Source organism: Lepidochelys olivacea (assembly GCF_965140295.1).
Source record: "Lepidochelys olivacea isolate rLepOli2 genome assembly, chromosome: 3".
Lineage (NCBI taxonomy): Eukaryota > Metazoa > Chordata > Testudines > Cheloniidae > Lepidochelys > Lepidochelys olivacea.
Genome location: NC_140413.1, coordinates 136,122,469 through 136,140,186, shown reverse-complemented (window position 1 = coordinate 136,140,186; position 17,718 = coordinate 136,122,469). Strand labels below are relative to the sequence as shown.

The window sequence follows — 17,718 nt, the reverse complement described above, 5'->3', positions numbered from 1 at the left end:
TTATTTGCCCTCTGGTTTTGGGGCCTTGGGGCTTCACAGCTGCAATGGTCCCGGCACCACCACGCGAGCTGGAAGCTTGCTTCAAAACATCCCGCAGCTCCCAAACCACAGAACTGGCCGCGCTACCTCCCGCCGCTAGGGGCGCCCCGCCCCACAGCCAAGGCGGAGCAGGGACCGACGCCTGCTTACACACAGCGAACCCCCGGCAGCGCGGCTCAACCCCGCCCCATCCCACGCAGCGACTGCACGCGAGAGGCTCGAGCGCTCTGCTGTCGACTGCGGCGCGGGTCGCGCGCACTCCGAGCCAGCTCGCGGGCCCCCAGCCCCGCCCAGAGCTCGCCACTTGACTTGGGGCGCGCATGCTCAGTCTCCCAACTGGCCGTGCCGGGTTTGTTGTTGTTGTTTTTTTTGCCCCCTTCAGCGCTACCGGTTCCGGGTCAGAGGTGAGGCTGCTTGACGCACGTGGCCGCGGGGGTAGGTCGCCTCGCTTCTCTGCCTCTCAAGGCGCGTGCGGCGGGAGCTCGGTAGGGACCGGCCCTCCCCGCCCCCGCCGTGAGACGGGCAGCGCCACCCCCCCCTCCCGCCAGCTCCCGGGTGCTTGGGCGGCGGGGACCCCCCATGAGGCTCGGGCAGAGCCAGCGTCCCCCACTCCCGCCCCCCTCTCGGCCCGGCAGCGCTGGGGTGTCTGGCCCCCGCTGCATGGAAACACCCCGGGTGCTTGGGCAGAGCTTGTGCTCTGGGAAATTTTTCAGCGCGCTGGGCCCGGCGGCCGGGGGGTGATGAGTTGCTCTGTGTCGGGGTGGTGGCGAGTCACCGGGAACGCAGCAGTGTGACCATACCAGAACTTGGTATGTCCCGTCCCCGCGCTACACCCGCGTGTGCCCGCTGAACGCCTTGGTACCAACTCGCCTTCAGTCAGTTGCTCTGGTATTTTATTGTCGGTAAACTCAGGCCCTGCTGAAAACTAGGGCAGAGATCAAATGCAGTTTGTTGCAGGGTTGCTTTGTTGGTGTGTGGTGAGTTTTATTTTACTTATTTTAACATTTAGGCTTTTGCCAGAGAAATATAAAAAATGACGTCCCTCGCCCACCAGCTGAAACGGCTCGCTCTCCCTCAGAATGACCCCAGCCTTTTGTCTCGAAGTGAAGCAGCATCCTTGCTGTTTGATTGCAAGGAAGCTGCCAATATTGACAGAGACACCTTCTTTGCAATAGGTAAGTGCCACGATTGAGACACTGTCAGCTTACAGAGTAACAGCCATGTTAGTCTGTATTCACAAAAAGAAAAGGAGTACTTGTGGCACCTTAGAGACTAACCAATTTATTTGAGCATGAGCTTTCGTGAGCTACAGCTCACTTCATCGGATGCTTAAACGCCACATTTCTGTCAGAAAATGTTATGACCTTCTGTTGAGGGTAACACTATGACTGAAAGTGATTAGAGGAAAAAATTGTCCTATTTTTCTTTGTGCCTTTGAAAGCACTTCGATTTAGTTAGTTTTCTCTTTCTCTTTTATAGTCTCCCTATTTGTGTAAGTCTTTCCCACTGGAATGTAGGAGAGTAAAACTTCTTAAAATAGAAAAATGTGTTTGTAAAACCTCAGAAGTTACGAGAGAGATTCCGGGGCAAGCGTAGTACCTGAAACTACTTTTAACCTAGTTTATTAAATCGACCTCGTTTTAACATGATGATGACCTTTTAGCTTATCTCAATCTATATCTAATGTAACATAGGTATCTGTTAACTTTGAATTTAAGCACCAAGAGAATCCATGTATTTCAGTGGATCTCAAACTTTTGAACTGGTGACCCCTTTAACATAGCAAGCCTCTGAGTGAGATTTTCCCCTCCCTCTTTATAAATTAAAAACACTTTTTAATATATTTAACACCATAATAAATGCTGGGTGTAAAGCGGGGTTTGGGGTGGAGGCTGACAGCTTGCAACCCCCCCCTATAATTACCTCACCACCCCCTGAGGGGTCCCAACCACCAGCTTGCGAACCCCTGATGTATTTGAACATTTGTTTCTCTCATGTCTCCCTCTGTTGGTTGGTTTCCTTGCTTTACTTGCACCCAAAGTCACTTTGCACTTAGTTTGTAGTATTTACAAGCCTGTCTACAATAATGAAATAGTTTTTTTTTTTTTAATTTTATTATGCTGTAAAAGGAAGAACAACTCATTGGCTATATACGCTGTTCTTTGCATCATGCCTATGTATCTCATAGATCAGAAAATAATGTATTTTAGTTTAGTTCTAAAAAGTTTTTAATTTCTTATGCTTGTGTTTTGGTGAAAAGTTATGTTGTACTTTTCCCCCGCCAATTTAAAAACTGTCTAAATGCAGCAAAAGCTCCGCTCCTAGACATATTCAGTGATCGTCTGTAGAAAATTCCATTTTGGTTATTCTGCTGTGTGTTCTGTACATAGAAGACACTTAATACTTTTTACCATTGTTATAGCATTTTGCTCCTTGTAACATTCCTATAAGGCAAGAGCAATAAGTACTGATTTTACAGATGAAGAAACTGAGGCAGAGGGAGGGTATGATTTGTCCAAATTCACAGATAGAACTTTACTGTCAGAGTGGGAATTAGAATTACAGAGTTACTGGTTTCTACTCCTGTCCCCAGATCTCTAGTAAAGTATGCTTGCCTGCTTGAATTGTTGTGTCTATCTCTAGTGTGGCAAAATATACTTTGTGTAACAGTATGACATTACAGTTATGGGAGGGGGGAAAACATTTGACCATAATAGTTTAGTTTGCATGACTCATTCAATGAAAGTGATGTACAGGAGTGCAGTATGAAATAGCAGACTAATGTTGATGATTCTTCGATGGGTAGGAGAAGAATGTTTTGAGGTAGAGAACTTGTGTTGTGTTAAGCCATTTTCACCATTTTCTCTCCTAGGGTGCACTGGCCTAGAAGAGCTAATGGGGATTGATCCTTCTTTTGAGATGTTTCATTCTACTTTGTTCAGTCTCACATCAAAGGGCTTGGAACGCAGTGTTCAGACTAAAGCAGTAAATGAGCAGCTGGATGAGAATATTTCATCATTCCTGATTCATTTGTCTCCTTACTTCATGCTTAAACCAGCACAAAAGTGCTTGGAGTGGCTAATTCACAGGTAATCATATAAATCGCATGCATGTCAATAGATAAGTTTGAGACACACACCTTTTTTTTTTTTTTTTTTTGTTAGAATAGTTTGGGTGTGATTTGAACTTAGATTCCTTGAACTACAGGTTCAAATCCTGGCACAATCAACTCAGATGTTCATCTTTACTAGGCAAGATAAATTTAGTTCCTTGCAAATTAGAATATGGGTCTGTTACAAGAGAATTTAACAAGGGTCTGTATGCTCTCTGGGACTATTAAAAATTCCATGGCATTCTGTGTATGGGTTTGTCTAATTGTCCTTTACCAAAGTTTCCCAGTTCTGTGGTTGGCTCTTCTGGGACGGAGAAGCAGCTGTTACATTTTGCAGGATTTTATGAGGTGTTATACCAATAAAATAAAAACCAGCAGGATCTTATTAAAGGGGAAAAGGCAAAATGCCACATTTATTGTGTATACAGGAAGAATCATAGTAAGCAGTTAGTTATAACTGTAACATTCCATTCAATTTCATATTTGTTCACACACACACGTTCTGCAAGGTTGTTATCATAGTTACCAGCCTTAGAGTTGCTCATGCCAAGCCACTGGCCAGGTGGCCTAGACATGAGGAGGGAGCAGGGCCTTGTCAGAAGCTCATCTGATGCTCCTGGAAGTTGGTTTGCAGAATCAGACCCCAAAGTTCTCACTTTCTAGAGTCCATTTTTATAGGAATTTCTTCCTATGCCAGTCTATGGGAATTGCTTCATCATGCTGTTGCTGAATCAGTCAGCAGATGGCACAGTCCTGAAGGCTCCATGCTGCCAGATGTTATCTTGTTCTTTGGTTCTCCCGTCCTTGAGGCTGTTGGGTGGATTCCAGTCTTCCCTCCGGGGGTCCTCTGGTTATTTCCACTTGAAGCTTTCTTCAGCTCATGGACACTACATTCTTAGGCTGGCACCTCCCTGATCATTCAGTTATTATCCACACCAAGCATCCATCCACATACATCCTCTATCTCTATTTTAATCACAATTGTTAACAAAGCGAGATGAATACGACAAAAGGGCGGGGAGTCTCTGGGTGCTGTCTCTGTTGTTACAGAGTATTGCTTTGAGTCTCTCTCTGTGTGAGTAGTTTGTTGTTACAAAGAATTGCTTTGAGAACAGACTCTGTCTTAGAATGTACTAACACAATTAGCAGCTTGCAAGTTTCACTCATAGAGCGAGAGAAACCGTACCAAAAACCAAGAGATCTCTTAATTAGTAATACCCTGGAATTTAAACTATGGGGAATCAAACTCATTTGTGATTTTAATACAGAACTTCTTTAATATGATCCAACAGAGGCATTTATTTGATAACGTTCAGAATGAAAGAGGCTATGTAAAATTGATGTATTTTCAATGTAATATGTGAACTCTGTCCGGTATAGTCTAGTGTAATATATTGGTATGTGCTAAATATTTTTTAATTCCAAGGAACTGAAAAGAATGGGAGATAAAATGGACTAAATATTTTGTAATATGCTACTGTCCTTATTTACATAAGATGTTTGCAAATATAGAAAGTGGAAAATATTTAATAATACTGAAGCACGAATGGCTGTTACAAATGCATCCATTGGGTTGCAGAATTGCTCTGCCCTGTTATGCTGAAGCTCAAACCAGGTTATCATAATGATCCTCGCTGGCTTTAAAATCTTTGAAAATGAAATGTTTGTTTCCCTTTAGCAAGAGTTGTCAATTAATCACAGTTAACTCACGCGATTAACTCAAAAAATTAATCATGATCAAAAAAATTAATTGCGATTAATCGCAGTTTTAATTGCACTGTTAATAGAACACCAATTGAAATTTATTAAATATTTCTGGATTTTTTTCTACATTTTCATATACATTGTATTCTGTGTTGTAATTGAAATCAAAGTATATGTTGTTTTTTATTACAAATATTTGCACTGTAAAAATGATAAACAAATAGTATTTTTCAATTCACCTCATGCAAGTACTGTAGTGCAATCTCTTGTTGTGAAAGTGCAACTTACAAATGTAGACTTTTTTTGTTGCATGACTGCACTCAAAAACGAAACAATGTAAAACTTTAGAGCCTACAAGTCCACTCAGTCCTACTTCTTTTTCAGCCAATCGCTAAGATAAACACGTTTGTTTACATTTACAGGGGATAATGCTGCACTCTTCTTATTTACAATGTCACCAGAAAGTGAGAACAGGCATTTGCATGGCACTTTTCAGCTGGCATGGCAAGGTATTTACCTGCCAGATATGCTAAACAATTGTATTGGCCCTTCATGCTTCGGCCATCGTTCCAGAGGACATGCTTCCATGCTAATGACACTCGTTAATTAAATTTGTGACTGAACTCCTTGGGGAAGAATTGTATGTCTCCTGCTCTCTTTTACCCGCAATCTGCCATATATTTCATGTTATAGCAGTCTCGGATTATGACCCAGCATGTGTTTGTTTTAAGAACATTTTCACAGCAGATTTCACAGAATGCAAAGAAGGTACCAATATGAGATTTCTAACTGACCCGAGATTTAAGAATCTGAAGTGCCTTCCAAAATCTTAGAGGGACAAGGTGTGGCGCATGCTTTCAGAAGTCTTAAAAGAGCAACACGTTGATGCGGAAACTACAGAACCTGAACCACCAAAAAAGAAAATCAACCTTCTGCTGGTGGCATCGGACTCAGATGATGAAAATGAACATGCCTTGGTCTGCAGTGCTTTGGATTGTTATTGAGCTGAACCGTCATCAGCATGGACACATGTCCACTGAAATGGTGGTTGAAGAATGAAGGGACGTGTGAATCTTTAGCGCATCTAGTACATAAATATCTTGCAATATCGGCTACAACCGTGCTATCTGAACACCTGGTCCCACTTTCAGGTGACATTGTAAACAAGAAGTGGGCAACATTATCTCCTGCAAATGTAAACAAACTTGTTTGTCTTAGCGATTGGCTGAATAAGAAGTAGGACTGAGTGGACTTGCAGGCTCTAAAACTTTACATTGTTTTATTTTTGAATGCAGGTTTTTTGTACATCATTCTACAGTTAAGTTCAACTTTCATGATAAAGAGTGCACTACTGTACTTGTATTAGGTGAACTGAAAAATACTATTTTGTTTTTTACAGTGCAAAGATTTGTAATCAAGCATAAATATAAAGTGAGCACTGTACACTTTTTATTCTGTGTTGTAATTGAAATCAAAATATGTGAAAATATAGAAAACATCCAAATATATTTAAATAAATGGTATTCTCTTATTGTTTAATAGCGCGATTAATTGCAATTTAATTTTTTTTAGTCGCTTGACAGATCTACTTTTAACTAATTAGAGTAGAAAGACAATTTCCCTGTGAGCAGGTTATTCCATAACTGCTGAGTGCAGGGTGTCTTGCTTTTTGGACTGAGCATCTGGTCCTGGATGCTGTCGGAGACAGTATACAGGTCTAGATGCACTTCATGCCTGATTCAGCATGGCATTCTATGTTTCAGGTTTTTATTTGCAACCTGTGTTGCAAGAATAGCATGTATGGACCTCGTGCTATGAAATTTCTGATTGTGTTTGCTTTTTTCCTTAGGTTTCATATCCATCTTTACAACGAGGACAGTTTGGTTGGTTGTGTCTTGCCGTACCATGAGACTAAATTGTTTGTGAGAGTTATTCAGCTGTTAAAAATTGGAGACCCAACTCATAAATGGAATTGGTTGCATCCAATTAAGGTAAAATAGCTAAAAGATACAGTTCAGAGGATGTATGAGAAATAGAACTTAGTAAGGTCCTGGTCCTGATATTGTATCTATTATCATGCACCTCCTCCCCCCAATCCCCTGTTTGCAGCTCCATGGATGTGGGTCGTGGCTACAAGATTCTGTTGCAGCATTGGGACTACAACGTCCACATGTTGTTCCTGATCTCTCTCTTTAAAGGAGAATTCATTACAGCCCTGGTTTTGGCAAAGGAAAAAAAAATCTGCTTTTTATTATGCAGTATGTTTGCAGTCAACTTGGAAACATATAAAATTATATGTACAACTAATTGATATAAAATTAAGGGGATGAAATGAAGTCCAGTGAGAGGAAACCATTACTTGTTTCAGTTTAAATCAGGATATCTGTGATCATTTAATATGGTTTGGAGAGATGAATGAAGTTTGTGTGTGTGTTTGATTTCACTTTAGCATATTCTAATTTTATTTATATTTTTTAAATCCTTTTTCTTTTATTTTTGTCTTGGACAGAAACCAGGAGTCCCCCTTGCTAGGGGTGCTTTGATTACACACTGCTACAAAGACCTGGGTTTCATGGATTTCATTTGCAGTCTGGTGACAAAATCTGTAAAGGTTGGTAAATTGTTCTAGTTCTGCTTTCTGTCTGTGTGTCTCTTCCCCCTCCCCCCTTATGTATTTGCATCATGGTGTGCTATTTTGGCACATTCTGAATTGTGTAGCACTAAACGTACTCAATACACAGAAGCGTCTGAAAATCTTTTTTCTTTGCGCCCACTCTGATTTACAGAGATGTTAGAACCTAATAGAAATTAGTGTAATATTGTCATTGGGAACAGTATTGAAAATTCTATGGATCAGACCATTGGTCTTTCTGCTCTGGTGGTGGCCAATATCTGAGGCAAAATTGGAAAAATCCCGAGTGGGAGAGACAAAATGTGCAGTTGGCTAACTTCAGCACTGTATATACAGTGAGAGGTGAAGGGGAGAGGGCACTTTAGCTGGAGGAGGCTGGGGCAAAGGAGATTTGTTTCTTGGTTAATGCAGGAAATTGACTGGCCCAGAGTGACTCCAGAAGATTTTTACTGTAATCCTTATGGAGAAAATTGAGATGCTTTAAGTTTATTTAAAAAAAAAAAAAGAAAAAAAGCCACCTGATTCCTGTCACGCTGTTTGAAAATAATTTTTGCGCTTGGGCACCTCTTCGTAGTTGTCATGGCTATTTTAAGTTTGTGCTTTGAAATGTTAACAATAGTTTTAAATTGTGGATGTTAGACCCATTGATCTCAAGGTGGTAGAAAGAATCATAGTTTTAAATCACTGGCCCAAAAAAACCCAAAAACCTTGTAGTAATAAAATCTTAGAAGAAAGACAGATGTAGCAGTTACATTTTCTTAAAATTTTGGAATATGCCAAGATAAGCAAAATGCAAATACAGTGGATTACGCTTATTAGCAACTTCTCAGTTCCTGACAAAGAGTTGCTGTTATTTCGAAGTTGCCAATAAACGACAAAGTAGGTTTACCGGGCTGCAGCCAGGAAAGGAAGCTCTGGGGCTTGCCGAGCATCAGCCGTAGGCATGTTTGCAGAGTTGCAGCTAGGAATGGCACATCCTAGTGCTTCGTTCCCTGGCTGCAGCCCCTCAAACCTGCCTGCAGTCAGGGCCTTTCTTTCAAAAGAGTTCAGTCAGTGGCATGCCATTGCCAGTATCCAAATCTCATTAACAATAAAGTCAATGGGCCAGGATTGGTTCCTGGTGAAATGTTGCTGTTAATCAGAAGTTGTTAATATCAGAAGTGCTATTAAGCAGAATCCTGTAGTAACAGGAACTCTTAACATGAGACCTTAAATACTTTAATTATGTTTTTGATCATCATCCTAATGCCTAAGTAACTATTTCCCCTTCATTCTAGATCTTTTCTGTACATGATGGCAGCGTCTCTCAGTTGAGGGTCCTGTTTACTTTTTACGCCTCCACCATTGTGTCTGCTCTTGGTGCTGTAGAGAAGATAACAGACACTATAGTCTCCAAACTGCTCCCTTACGTACAAAAGGTACCCAGTATTTCATTCTCTTGCATGATACAGTGTGGCTTATTTTGCCAGCTAGAATCCTGTAATTAGCTTCCTAAAGGGATTTTCTCCCTGGAATAAATTAGAAAAGAGACGAGGTAAACAAAACATAGCTCACTTTTCTGTGTTCCTGTGGCTGCTTCTGCTAACTATGAAAGATGTACAATACCTGTTTACCTCACAATCCTGCATGATGGAGTAAACCTTGACCAGTTCAGGATTGCTATTGTTGGACTGTATAAGGAGCTGTGTCCGCCTGGCTTTGATCTGATATGCTTCTCGTAATACGGCACCTCAAGGCTGAGGGAGTCTGGATAACCATAGCTAAAGCCCTCCCAACTTCATTGGCCGTGAAAAACGCGTCATGGACTGTGAAATCTGGTCTTTTGTATACTTTAGTGTACAGATTTCATGGGGTAGATCAGCCTTTCTCATTCTGGGGGTCCTGACCCAAAAGAGAGAGAGATGTGGGGAGGGAGGGGGAGGTTGCAAATTTATTGTAGGGGGAGTGTGGTATTGCCACCCTTACTTCTGTGCTGCGTTCAGAGTTGGCAGTGGCAGGAGAGCAGTGGCAGCTGGCCAGGCGCCCAGCTCTGAAGGGAGCACCCTGCCAGCAGCAGCGGAGAAGTTAGGGGGCAATACCATACCTCTCCACCCTCACTTCTGCACTGCTGCCTTCTGAGCTGGGTGGCTGGAGAGTGGTGGCTGCTGACTGTGGGCCCAGCTCTGAAGGCAGTAGCGGAGAAGTAAGGGTGGCAATACCATAACATACCATCCTTCTGCGCTGCTGCTGGCGGTGGCTCTGTTTACCCGCTTTGCTACAGTGTTAATGAGCATATGTCTTTTTTTCTCTGTCTAGATTTGAAGTTTAATTAGCTCACTAAAGCTTTAACATGATGAAAAGGGGATAATGCAATTGCATTAGTGTTGGCCAAAGAGTATCCTGTACCATTATTTAGACAGACTTTTTTTAAACTTAAACTTGGCAGAAATGCACTTTGAATTCTTTCTCTCTTGGTAGGGTTTGAAATCCTCTCTAGTGGATTACAGAGCTGCAACCTACATGATCATCTGCCAGTTGGCAATGAAAGTGACAATGGAGACCTCCTTGGTGCAGTCCTTGACATTACAGATCAGCAAGAATTTGACCAAAACACCTTCTCTAGCCAGAGAAGGATTGGCCTGCCTGCTCGTTCTTCTTCAGAACCAAAAGGGAGAGGGTCTTGGGAAAAAGTAAGTATACATGAGTTGACAGATTCCCTCTTAATAGTTGAGTCCTAAATATCATTAGTTTCCATCTTTAAAAGGATTCTGTCATTACCATAGGGTGGTCACAGCACTATAGTTAAGGCTGAGACTACCATACTGTTTGACAGTCAATATTTCAAAGTGCTCTAAAATCCACCTGCGTAATCAAGATTGTTTTGAAGATTTCTGTGTCTCGTCAGGGGTAGAGTTAGTGGTACAAGTTTGAGGTCTTTTTGTCCAGGTGTTCCTCAGATATAGCTCCTCCCCAGAAATAAGCTGCTTGTAATATTCAGGTATCAATCGCAAAAGCATGAGGAGATTAGCTTGAAAACTGGCATGGCACAAGAGAGGCTAGGGTAGAGTCCATAGTGCACATTTGGGGTAACTTGGTCAGTGGTTTTCTGAGTTACAGCCCCACTAAAATGAGCTGCTTATAATATCAGGTTCTTATTTTTTGATGCAGAGTTAGAAAGAATTTTTCTTGACATGTATAGCATGGGCTGCTCCTGGGAACGGATATTGACCAGCACTAAGAACCAGTTCAAAAATATTTCTGAAGTTACTGCACTCTGGAAGCTTTATTGCTAATGCTTATTCATCTGTGAGAGCTATTGTTTCCTCAGAAACTCCTTAGAGAGTGAAACACAGAGTAATGTGTTCACATGGTGGCTTAGAGGAACAAGCACTTGAATGCCAGAGCCATTAGTTAGAATCCTCTTCTCTGGAGTTCTGCATTCGGAGTACGTTAGTGTGGTCAACCCACCTTTCCCTTGGTGTCCGGGGCCATTATGGTGCTCCTTTTGGAAGTGTTAGTGGTGTATGCAATTCTGAGGAATTTCAGCATCTACTTATCTGCCCAAGTCCTTCCCTGGGACGGTTTGGTGGGCAAGACTGTGTCCAGGATGTGAAGCCTGGGGTGGGGACAGAATGATACGGAGGAACTAGTTGCCACATTGCAGATGATAGCAGAGAGGCCAGAGCAAGAGTTCCAACCAGAAATGAATCAGTTCTCTGGTGGGATAGGTTTGCTGAACTCCTGCTGGGCACTGGGAACAGACATCCTTGGTGCTTGGCACAGGAACACAATGCTCATGCAGTATGGAAAGCTGGTAAGATGCTTAATCAATGTGTGGCACAGCACCCAGGCACTGAGGCGGGGGTGAGAATATCCACTCAGATGAATGGAGCACTTTGCAGTAGCTCAGAGCTATTGTTTCAGGTCTCATTCATTACCAAAAGGGTGTCGTCCTTCCATCTGACCACATCCCATTGAGATGAGTATGCCTCTGCAATCCTTCTGCTCCCTTTCCCCTTATATCAGCCCCAGAGGCCATGCAGAACAGTCTGCCACCCTGATCAAAACTTCGGTGTGCCACCCCCTCCTCATAGGCCTCAGGTGGCAGATTTGGCCTGGCTGCCCCAGGCAGCTGCCTAGTTCACATGTAACTAGGGAGGCCTCTGCCAACCCCCTTTTCCTCCCCCCTCCCCTGAAGTGGAGTAGAGATTCTGGGGCTCCCCTCCCTTTAGCTGGTAGATGTGCTCTTTGCAGCCCACAAGTTACCACCTTCCCTTCTGCCCTTGGATCACCTGTCCTAGCCCAACTGGGCACTGGAGGAGGGCGGAGCTAGTAGTTGAATGGTGGTGAGGTCTTCTAAGGAAGACCCACTCATCTCTCCCCAACACATACAAGTACCCCTCAATCTTTCCCTTTTCCCTACCACCACTACTTCAAGAAACAAGGGAAGTAGACTGCCCAAAAACAAGGCACAGTTATGGTTGATTGGCAGTACCTTGTACCTTTGCAGAATGTGAAATGCACCAATTCTTAAACCGGTGAAAACTGGGAAATGCATCCCCTGTAACCCTTTTTATTTTTTTCATTGAGGGTGAGCCACTTCACAATATGATGTGGACAGTTGAAAGTTCTATATAATAGAAGGTGATGGCTAAGCTATAACCCAGAGCAATATTCAGTCTTTCTTTTGGTGTTCTCCTTTGCAGGCCATTTCGTTACCTGTGTAACATTCCAGACCTGGTTACTATCCTGCATGGCATTTCAGCTGCATATGATGTCACTCCCCTTCTGCGTTACCTGCTGCCGCACCTGGTTTGCTCCATTATTGACTGCGCTACTGGTATATTAGCATGTGCCCAATGTTCTTTCTGGGTAAACCCTTGTAGCAACTTCGCTAGATAAATCAGTTTTAATTGTTCCTGATGATAGACTACTCCAAACTGTGAGGAACTGCTCGTGGTCTTCTTTCTATGAGGCTTGTGGAATAGCTTTGTTTTTTTTAAATGCAACAGCAGATTAGTGATGTGCTAGGCACCTAGATATTCATTTGCAGTGCTCCGGTGAGACTAGATCTAGTGAGAGCTAGTCTAATTTTACGAAGATCCTTGTCAAGTGCTGCACATAGAACGTCGCTTGAGAGACCATATGTAACAGTTGCCACAATTTTTACTCCAGCCATATAGTGATAATACTGAGCAGCTCGTAATATTTAATCATTGAAAGATCTATAGGAAATAAATAACCTTTATGGTCCCCAGTTTACAGGTTGGGAAGGTAAGGTACAGCACATGGTTACTTGACTTGACCAAAGGCACATAGCAGGATAGTGTTACTGATGGGGTACGTTCCAGTCTCCCATTTATGTGCTTAATCCACAAGAAACTGCTGTCTCTTTTTTTTTCTGTGGTTGTTGGTGTAATAAATGTAGAGAGTTTATTTTAAAACAACTGTTCATCTTGCTTTTAAAAAATGTCTAATTGTGTGTTTCTTCTTAAGAGGAGCATGAGGAATCTGAAGTGACAGATAACCAAATCTGTAAGAGACATCTAGAAGCCATACTTACAAGTGTAGCACTGGAAAAGGATTTAGATCGCCTTTTGGCCTGGTGAGCTAATTTCGATTATTTTCCACAATGTATGTTAACTTCAGCTACAATAGCACCTAATTTGTGACAACATAATTAGCATTGTGTCAGAATGTCTGTTACCTTCCCAGCTTTCATGGGTTCCTGACGCGCCCTGATCCTGCAGACATATTGGTGTTTGAACTCTGGGTGTTTGACTTCACTGGGATGACTCCTTTGAGCAGAGTTAAATACATGGATAAGTCTTTGTCGGCTTGGGGCCTTACAAAGAGAAATTTACTTCGGGGATGAAATTTAAACTCAGAAGAAAACCTGTATTTATAACATATGCTATGAATCACAAAAACTATTCTATTCGTCTCAATTAATAATGCTGACGATTAGTGTTGTCTTGTCTACATGTCTGTTTTATTTGTGTTTTTGTCACTTTAGTAAATTTCTTGAAGAGTTTATTTCCTATGGTGTGGAGAATGAATCTGATTCCACCAAAATGGCTGTGCTCAATAAACAACTTCTTCCTCTCATCAGACTTCTTGAAAGAAAGTAAGTTACTTTTTATTTCCTATGCATTTTGTGCAGTATGAAAGTATGGTAAGTCAACTGTGAATCAATATATTCTTCTGTTAGTAATTTGTGTTCATATGGCATTTACCTAGGGTACCTTTATCCTAATTGTGACTTCATACTTGTCACTTAGGTATGCTGAGTGATCTATGTAAGCATAATTTTGGTCTTTACAGTACATGTAATTAAAGCCAAATCTATCCTTGTACATTCCCCATCACCTTAATAACTGAGCACCTCAGCTGCTAGCCTCTCCCAGCACTCTTAAGTTATACTGAGCCTTTTCTGTTAATCATTTATACTAGTGGTTCTTTATATTCTTGACCAGCTTTATGAAAACACGATCAGATTAATACCCTTTGAAGAATTACTTGTAAGTGGATGAAGCTTTTTTTAAACAACTAACAAAATCATCCAAAGCACGGGACATGGTGGTGATGGGGGACTTCAGCTACCTAGATGTCTCTTGGAAAAAAAATTATTACCACCATAATAATACCTTGAGTATTGCTCATTGCATTCACTGACAGTGCTATTTTAAAGGTGAAATTAGCACTGTCAGTGAATGCAATGAGCAATACTCAAGGTATTATTATGGTGTATTTTTTATCCCAACTGCATCTAAAATGATAGTACCATAGAGTAACAATTATATTTTTTTTGCTCAAACATGAAAATTCAAGAATAGTCCAGAAGGAAGACAGGTAGTCCTTAAGAAAGGAGTATGAAATAAAAAAGTTCACCAACATGAAGATCCTGCATGTTCAGACATGTTCTGTTCATCATCTTCAACGCAGCTTCCTCCTGAGAAGGAACACTTCTCATGATGTTGTTTTATTTGGGCCACCAGGCCTTGTATTTCTGTGTTGTACTGTTTGCATTTTGCACACATGCCGGTCTTACCCACAGGTAGAGGAACTTCATTTAAAATATTCCCAAACTGGGTTTCTTTTATGGCTTGCTGCCATTATAGGTTTGCCCTTCTAGTGAGAGAATGGTACTGTAGATCTCAAATCAATGAAGGCTATACTCAGAAAAACCTCAAGACTTCGGGAATATGCTGCTCAAACAGTTTCACTTTTGTTTCTATTGCCTGTCCCTCCCTTCTCACATTTTCTCCAGACTTCTTCTCCTTGTCCAGATCTATTCCGCCCCCAACCGTCTTCTGTTCATTGAACTTTTTGAATCTCTGCACTTTCAGAGAGAAGTAAGGGTTTGACTTTGTGTACACAAGTTTGCAGAGGGACAGTAGGGTTGAGGTCTGTTGTTTCTCATTTCTAGGTATTTATTTACAAACATTTTTGCTATTAATAAAGTATGTTATCTCTGGAGACACAAATCCACAGTTTGAGAACTGCAAAACTAAGCATCTCTGGTGGTATCTTCTAGACTGAGTACTGAGTCCCATTGGGTAGATAGAAAGGTTAACCTAAATAATCTATACAGAAGCCCCTGGAACCCCATAAGATTGGGTCCCTTAATCTGTGAACTTTTGGAACTCATTTACAAAACCTTTTTAAACATTACATGAATATATTGTCTCATACTATAGAATTAGAATTTATAATCCCTATTCCATGTTGAGATACATTATAGCTCAAAGATATCTTAATTAAAACTATCTTTAGACAGGCTTTTTCTTCAAGAAGCATTTTATCCCAAAAATCCAATTTTATTTATTTATTTTTATTTTATTTTTGAAATTATTGATATCTATCCTGGAGAAGACTGAGAAGCGACATAACAGTTTTCAAGTACATAAAAGGTTGCTACAAGGAGGAGGGATAAAAATTGTTCATATCCTCTGAGGGTAGAACAAGATGCAGTTGTCTTATAAATTGCAGCAAGGGCAGTTTAGTTTGGCCATTAGGAAAAGTTTCCTAACTGTCAGGGTAGTTAAGCACTGGAGTGAAGTGCCATGGTAGTTTGTGGAATCTCTGTCATTGGAGATTTTAAAAAGCAGGTTAAGCAAACGGATGGTCTAGGTAATACTTAGTCATGCCTTGAGTGCAGGGGACTGGAATAGATGATCTCTCGAGGTCCATAGAATCAGTCCTATGATTCTGTGATTCAAACAAGTGTTCCAACATTCTGTATCCTCTGCATGTATTTCTGTTGTAATTGGTGCATAACTTCTATAGTAATTCTCTGTGCAGAACCTGTTTCTCTTGGTTGTTGGCAGATATCCTAAAGCCTTAGACTTGGTACTGGAAGAGTATCTGAAAGATGTTATAAATCAGAATGAGCAAGATCTTTTCCACCAATTTATCTCTCTCTCAGTGAGTGGCAGTAAATATCAGGTAGGTAAGGACCCAATTTCTGGACCTAAATCAACTCTGGTATGCTGCCTTGAAGCCAGTAGTATTATACTGGAATGTATCTGTCGTTTCTTGTCTCTCTCTCTCTCTTTTTTTTTTTCCTTGCATTGTGACTGATTTAAGTGCCATTGTGCTTGATCAAAACTGTGATAATGTCTACAATTACCAAATGTAAAGAGCAACTTGAATAAATGGCTAGTAGCTTATATTGTGCTGCTTTGGTCATGATTTTCTGCTGTGTTGTGACAAGGTCACATGTGCCCCAGTGTTACTTTGGGACATTGTCAATGTCTTGCAAGCTGGACAGAACTGTCAAAATTAGAAAAGGTGGCAGCGGAGTGATGACCATTATTCTAATCAAGGAAGGTTGTGAAGACATTTTTCATAATGTTATCGTGTTGCTTTTTACTCATTTCAAAGGCTGATGATATTCAGTGACTAGAGGAATTTAGTGACTCCAAGCTTCCTAGCATGCTGTCTCCAAAGAGAAATAAAGCCTGGGCATATCACATAACAGTGCACAGCAAAATCATTTGTACTCCACACTTTTTTTGTCAAGAAAACATTAATGTGTGGTTTTTTTTTTTTTTTTTTTACATTCTTTTATAGCTAAATTTCTTCATATTCAAAGCTGGCTACCTCCAAATCAAACATGCAAACTGGTAAAGATTATGGGCCATTAAAAGCCGTGTTTCAGACACTTTAGGCCAATTCAAGAAAAACATAGCTGCATAAATAGCGCAGATTCTATAAATGGGTGGCCAATTGATGAAATCATGGTATGTAAAATTAGGACACAGGACTCCGTGTTCAAGCAACTTCAGGGTTGCTGAGATAAGCTGCGGGCATCTGGTCTATTCGAGTTACCTTCTTAGCTGCCTCTATCTGGGTTCAGTCATTCAAGTTTTCTCAGAACCCTTAGATAAATGCAGTGTGGGCGCTTCCTTACCTTGGCAGAGTGAGAATTTAAGGCTTGTTCACACATGGACAACAAGGAGTCCGGTGGCACCTTAAAGACTAACAGATTTATTTGGGTGTAAGCTTTCATGGGTAAAAAAAAAATCACTTCTTCGGGTGCATCTGAATCGCAATTAATCGCAAAGTTTAATTGATTAATTTTCAACATACATTGAGCAACTGTGCAATGTACATTTCAGTTTCTGGAAGACTCGGATACCTCTCTGGTGCTTAGCCTGAATCATCCACAGCCACGCGTCAGAGTCTTGGCTGTTCAGCATTTGAAGGAGATCATTGAAGCATCAAAGGTTGGTACCTCTGTCTCTCATTTAAAGAAGTTAAATGATGTCTGTTATCTTCAGAGGGTCTTTTTATAGAAACTTTAACTGAAGACAAGACAAACACATTATCCTTAATGTTGTTTTCAATCAGTTCAGTTGTTGTTTCTTTAAACTTGGATCCTGTCATCCAGAGTCTGGGTTTAATTCCAGTTTACGAAGCTGCTTGTGGTCCCACAATGGAGTCTGATACTTCTGTTTCTTTCTTCCACTGGTATTAGCAGTTAACATCTCCCTAACTGAGGCTTTTATTCTCCTGTACTTGAGTTCATATGTCATGAAAGTTATACTGCCAAGAAGGCTTTGGAAACTAATGTTCCTTAACTGCTTTTCCCTCTTTGTTCAGGAGGGCTTTGACAAGTCCTTCATAGAAGAAGCCATTTTTGCACGACTTATGGATGACAACATGGAGGTTGTTATGACTGCTCTCAGTGCCTTGGAGGTAAGTCAATGTTTCCTGATAGGTCAAGTGAGATTTTAGCTATTTCTCT

At 41.2% G+C, this 17,718-nt stretch overlaps 1 protein-coding gene across 3 annotated transcripts in view; it reads left to right on the top strand.

Annotated features, from left to right (window-relative positions):
• Nucleotides 1-425: 425 nt before the first annotated feature.
• Nucleotides 426-17,718, top strand: part of HEATR1 (HEAT repeat containing 1) — a 52,616-nt gene continuing 35,323 nt past the window's right edge. The window contains exons 1-13 of one of the 3 annotated variants that reach the window (XM_084623736.1): nt 426-443; nt 1,049-1,214; nt 2,912-3,128; nt 6,705-6,846; nt 7,365-7,466; nt 8,765-8,905; nt 9,945-10,156; nt 12,173-12,306; nt 12,963-13,071; nt 13,483-13,593; nt 15,797-15,914; nt 17,090-17,197; nt 17,574-17,669. In XM_084623736.1, the coding sequence (XP_084479862.1) occupies nt 1,073-1,214; nt 2,912-3,128; nt 6,705-6,846; nt 7,365-7,466; nt 8,765-8,905; nt 9,945-10,156; nt 12,173-12,306; nt 12,963-13,071; nt 13,483-13,593; nt 15,797-15,914; nt 17,090-17,197; nt 17,574-17,669 (1,632 nt within the window). In that variant the 5' untranslated portion in view covers nt 426-443; nt 1,049-1,072. The other 2 variants (XM_084623734.1, XM_084623735.1) reach the window with 2 other exon arrangements.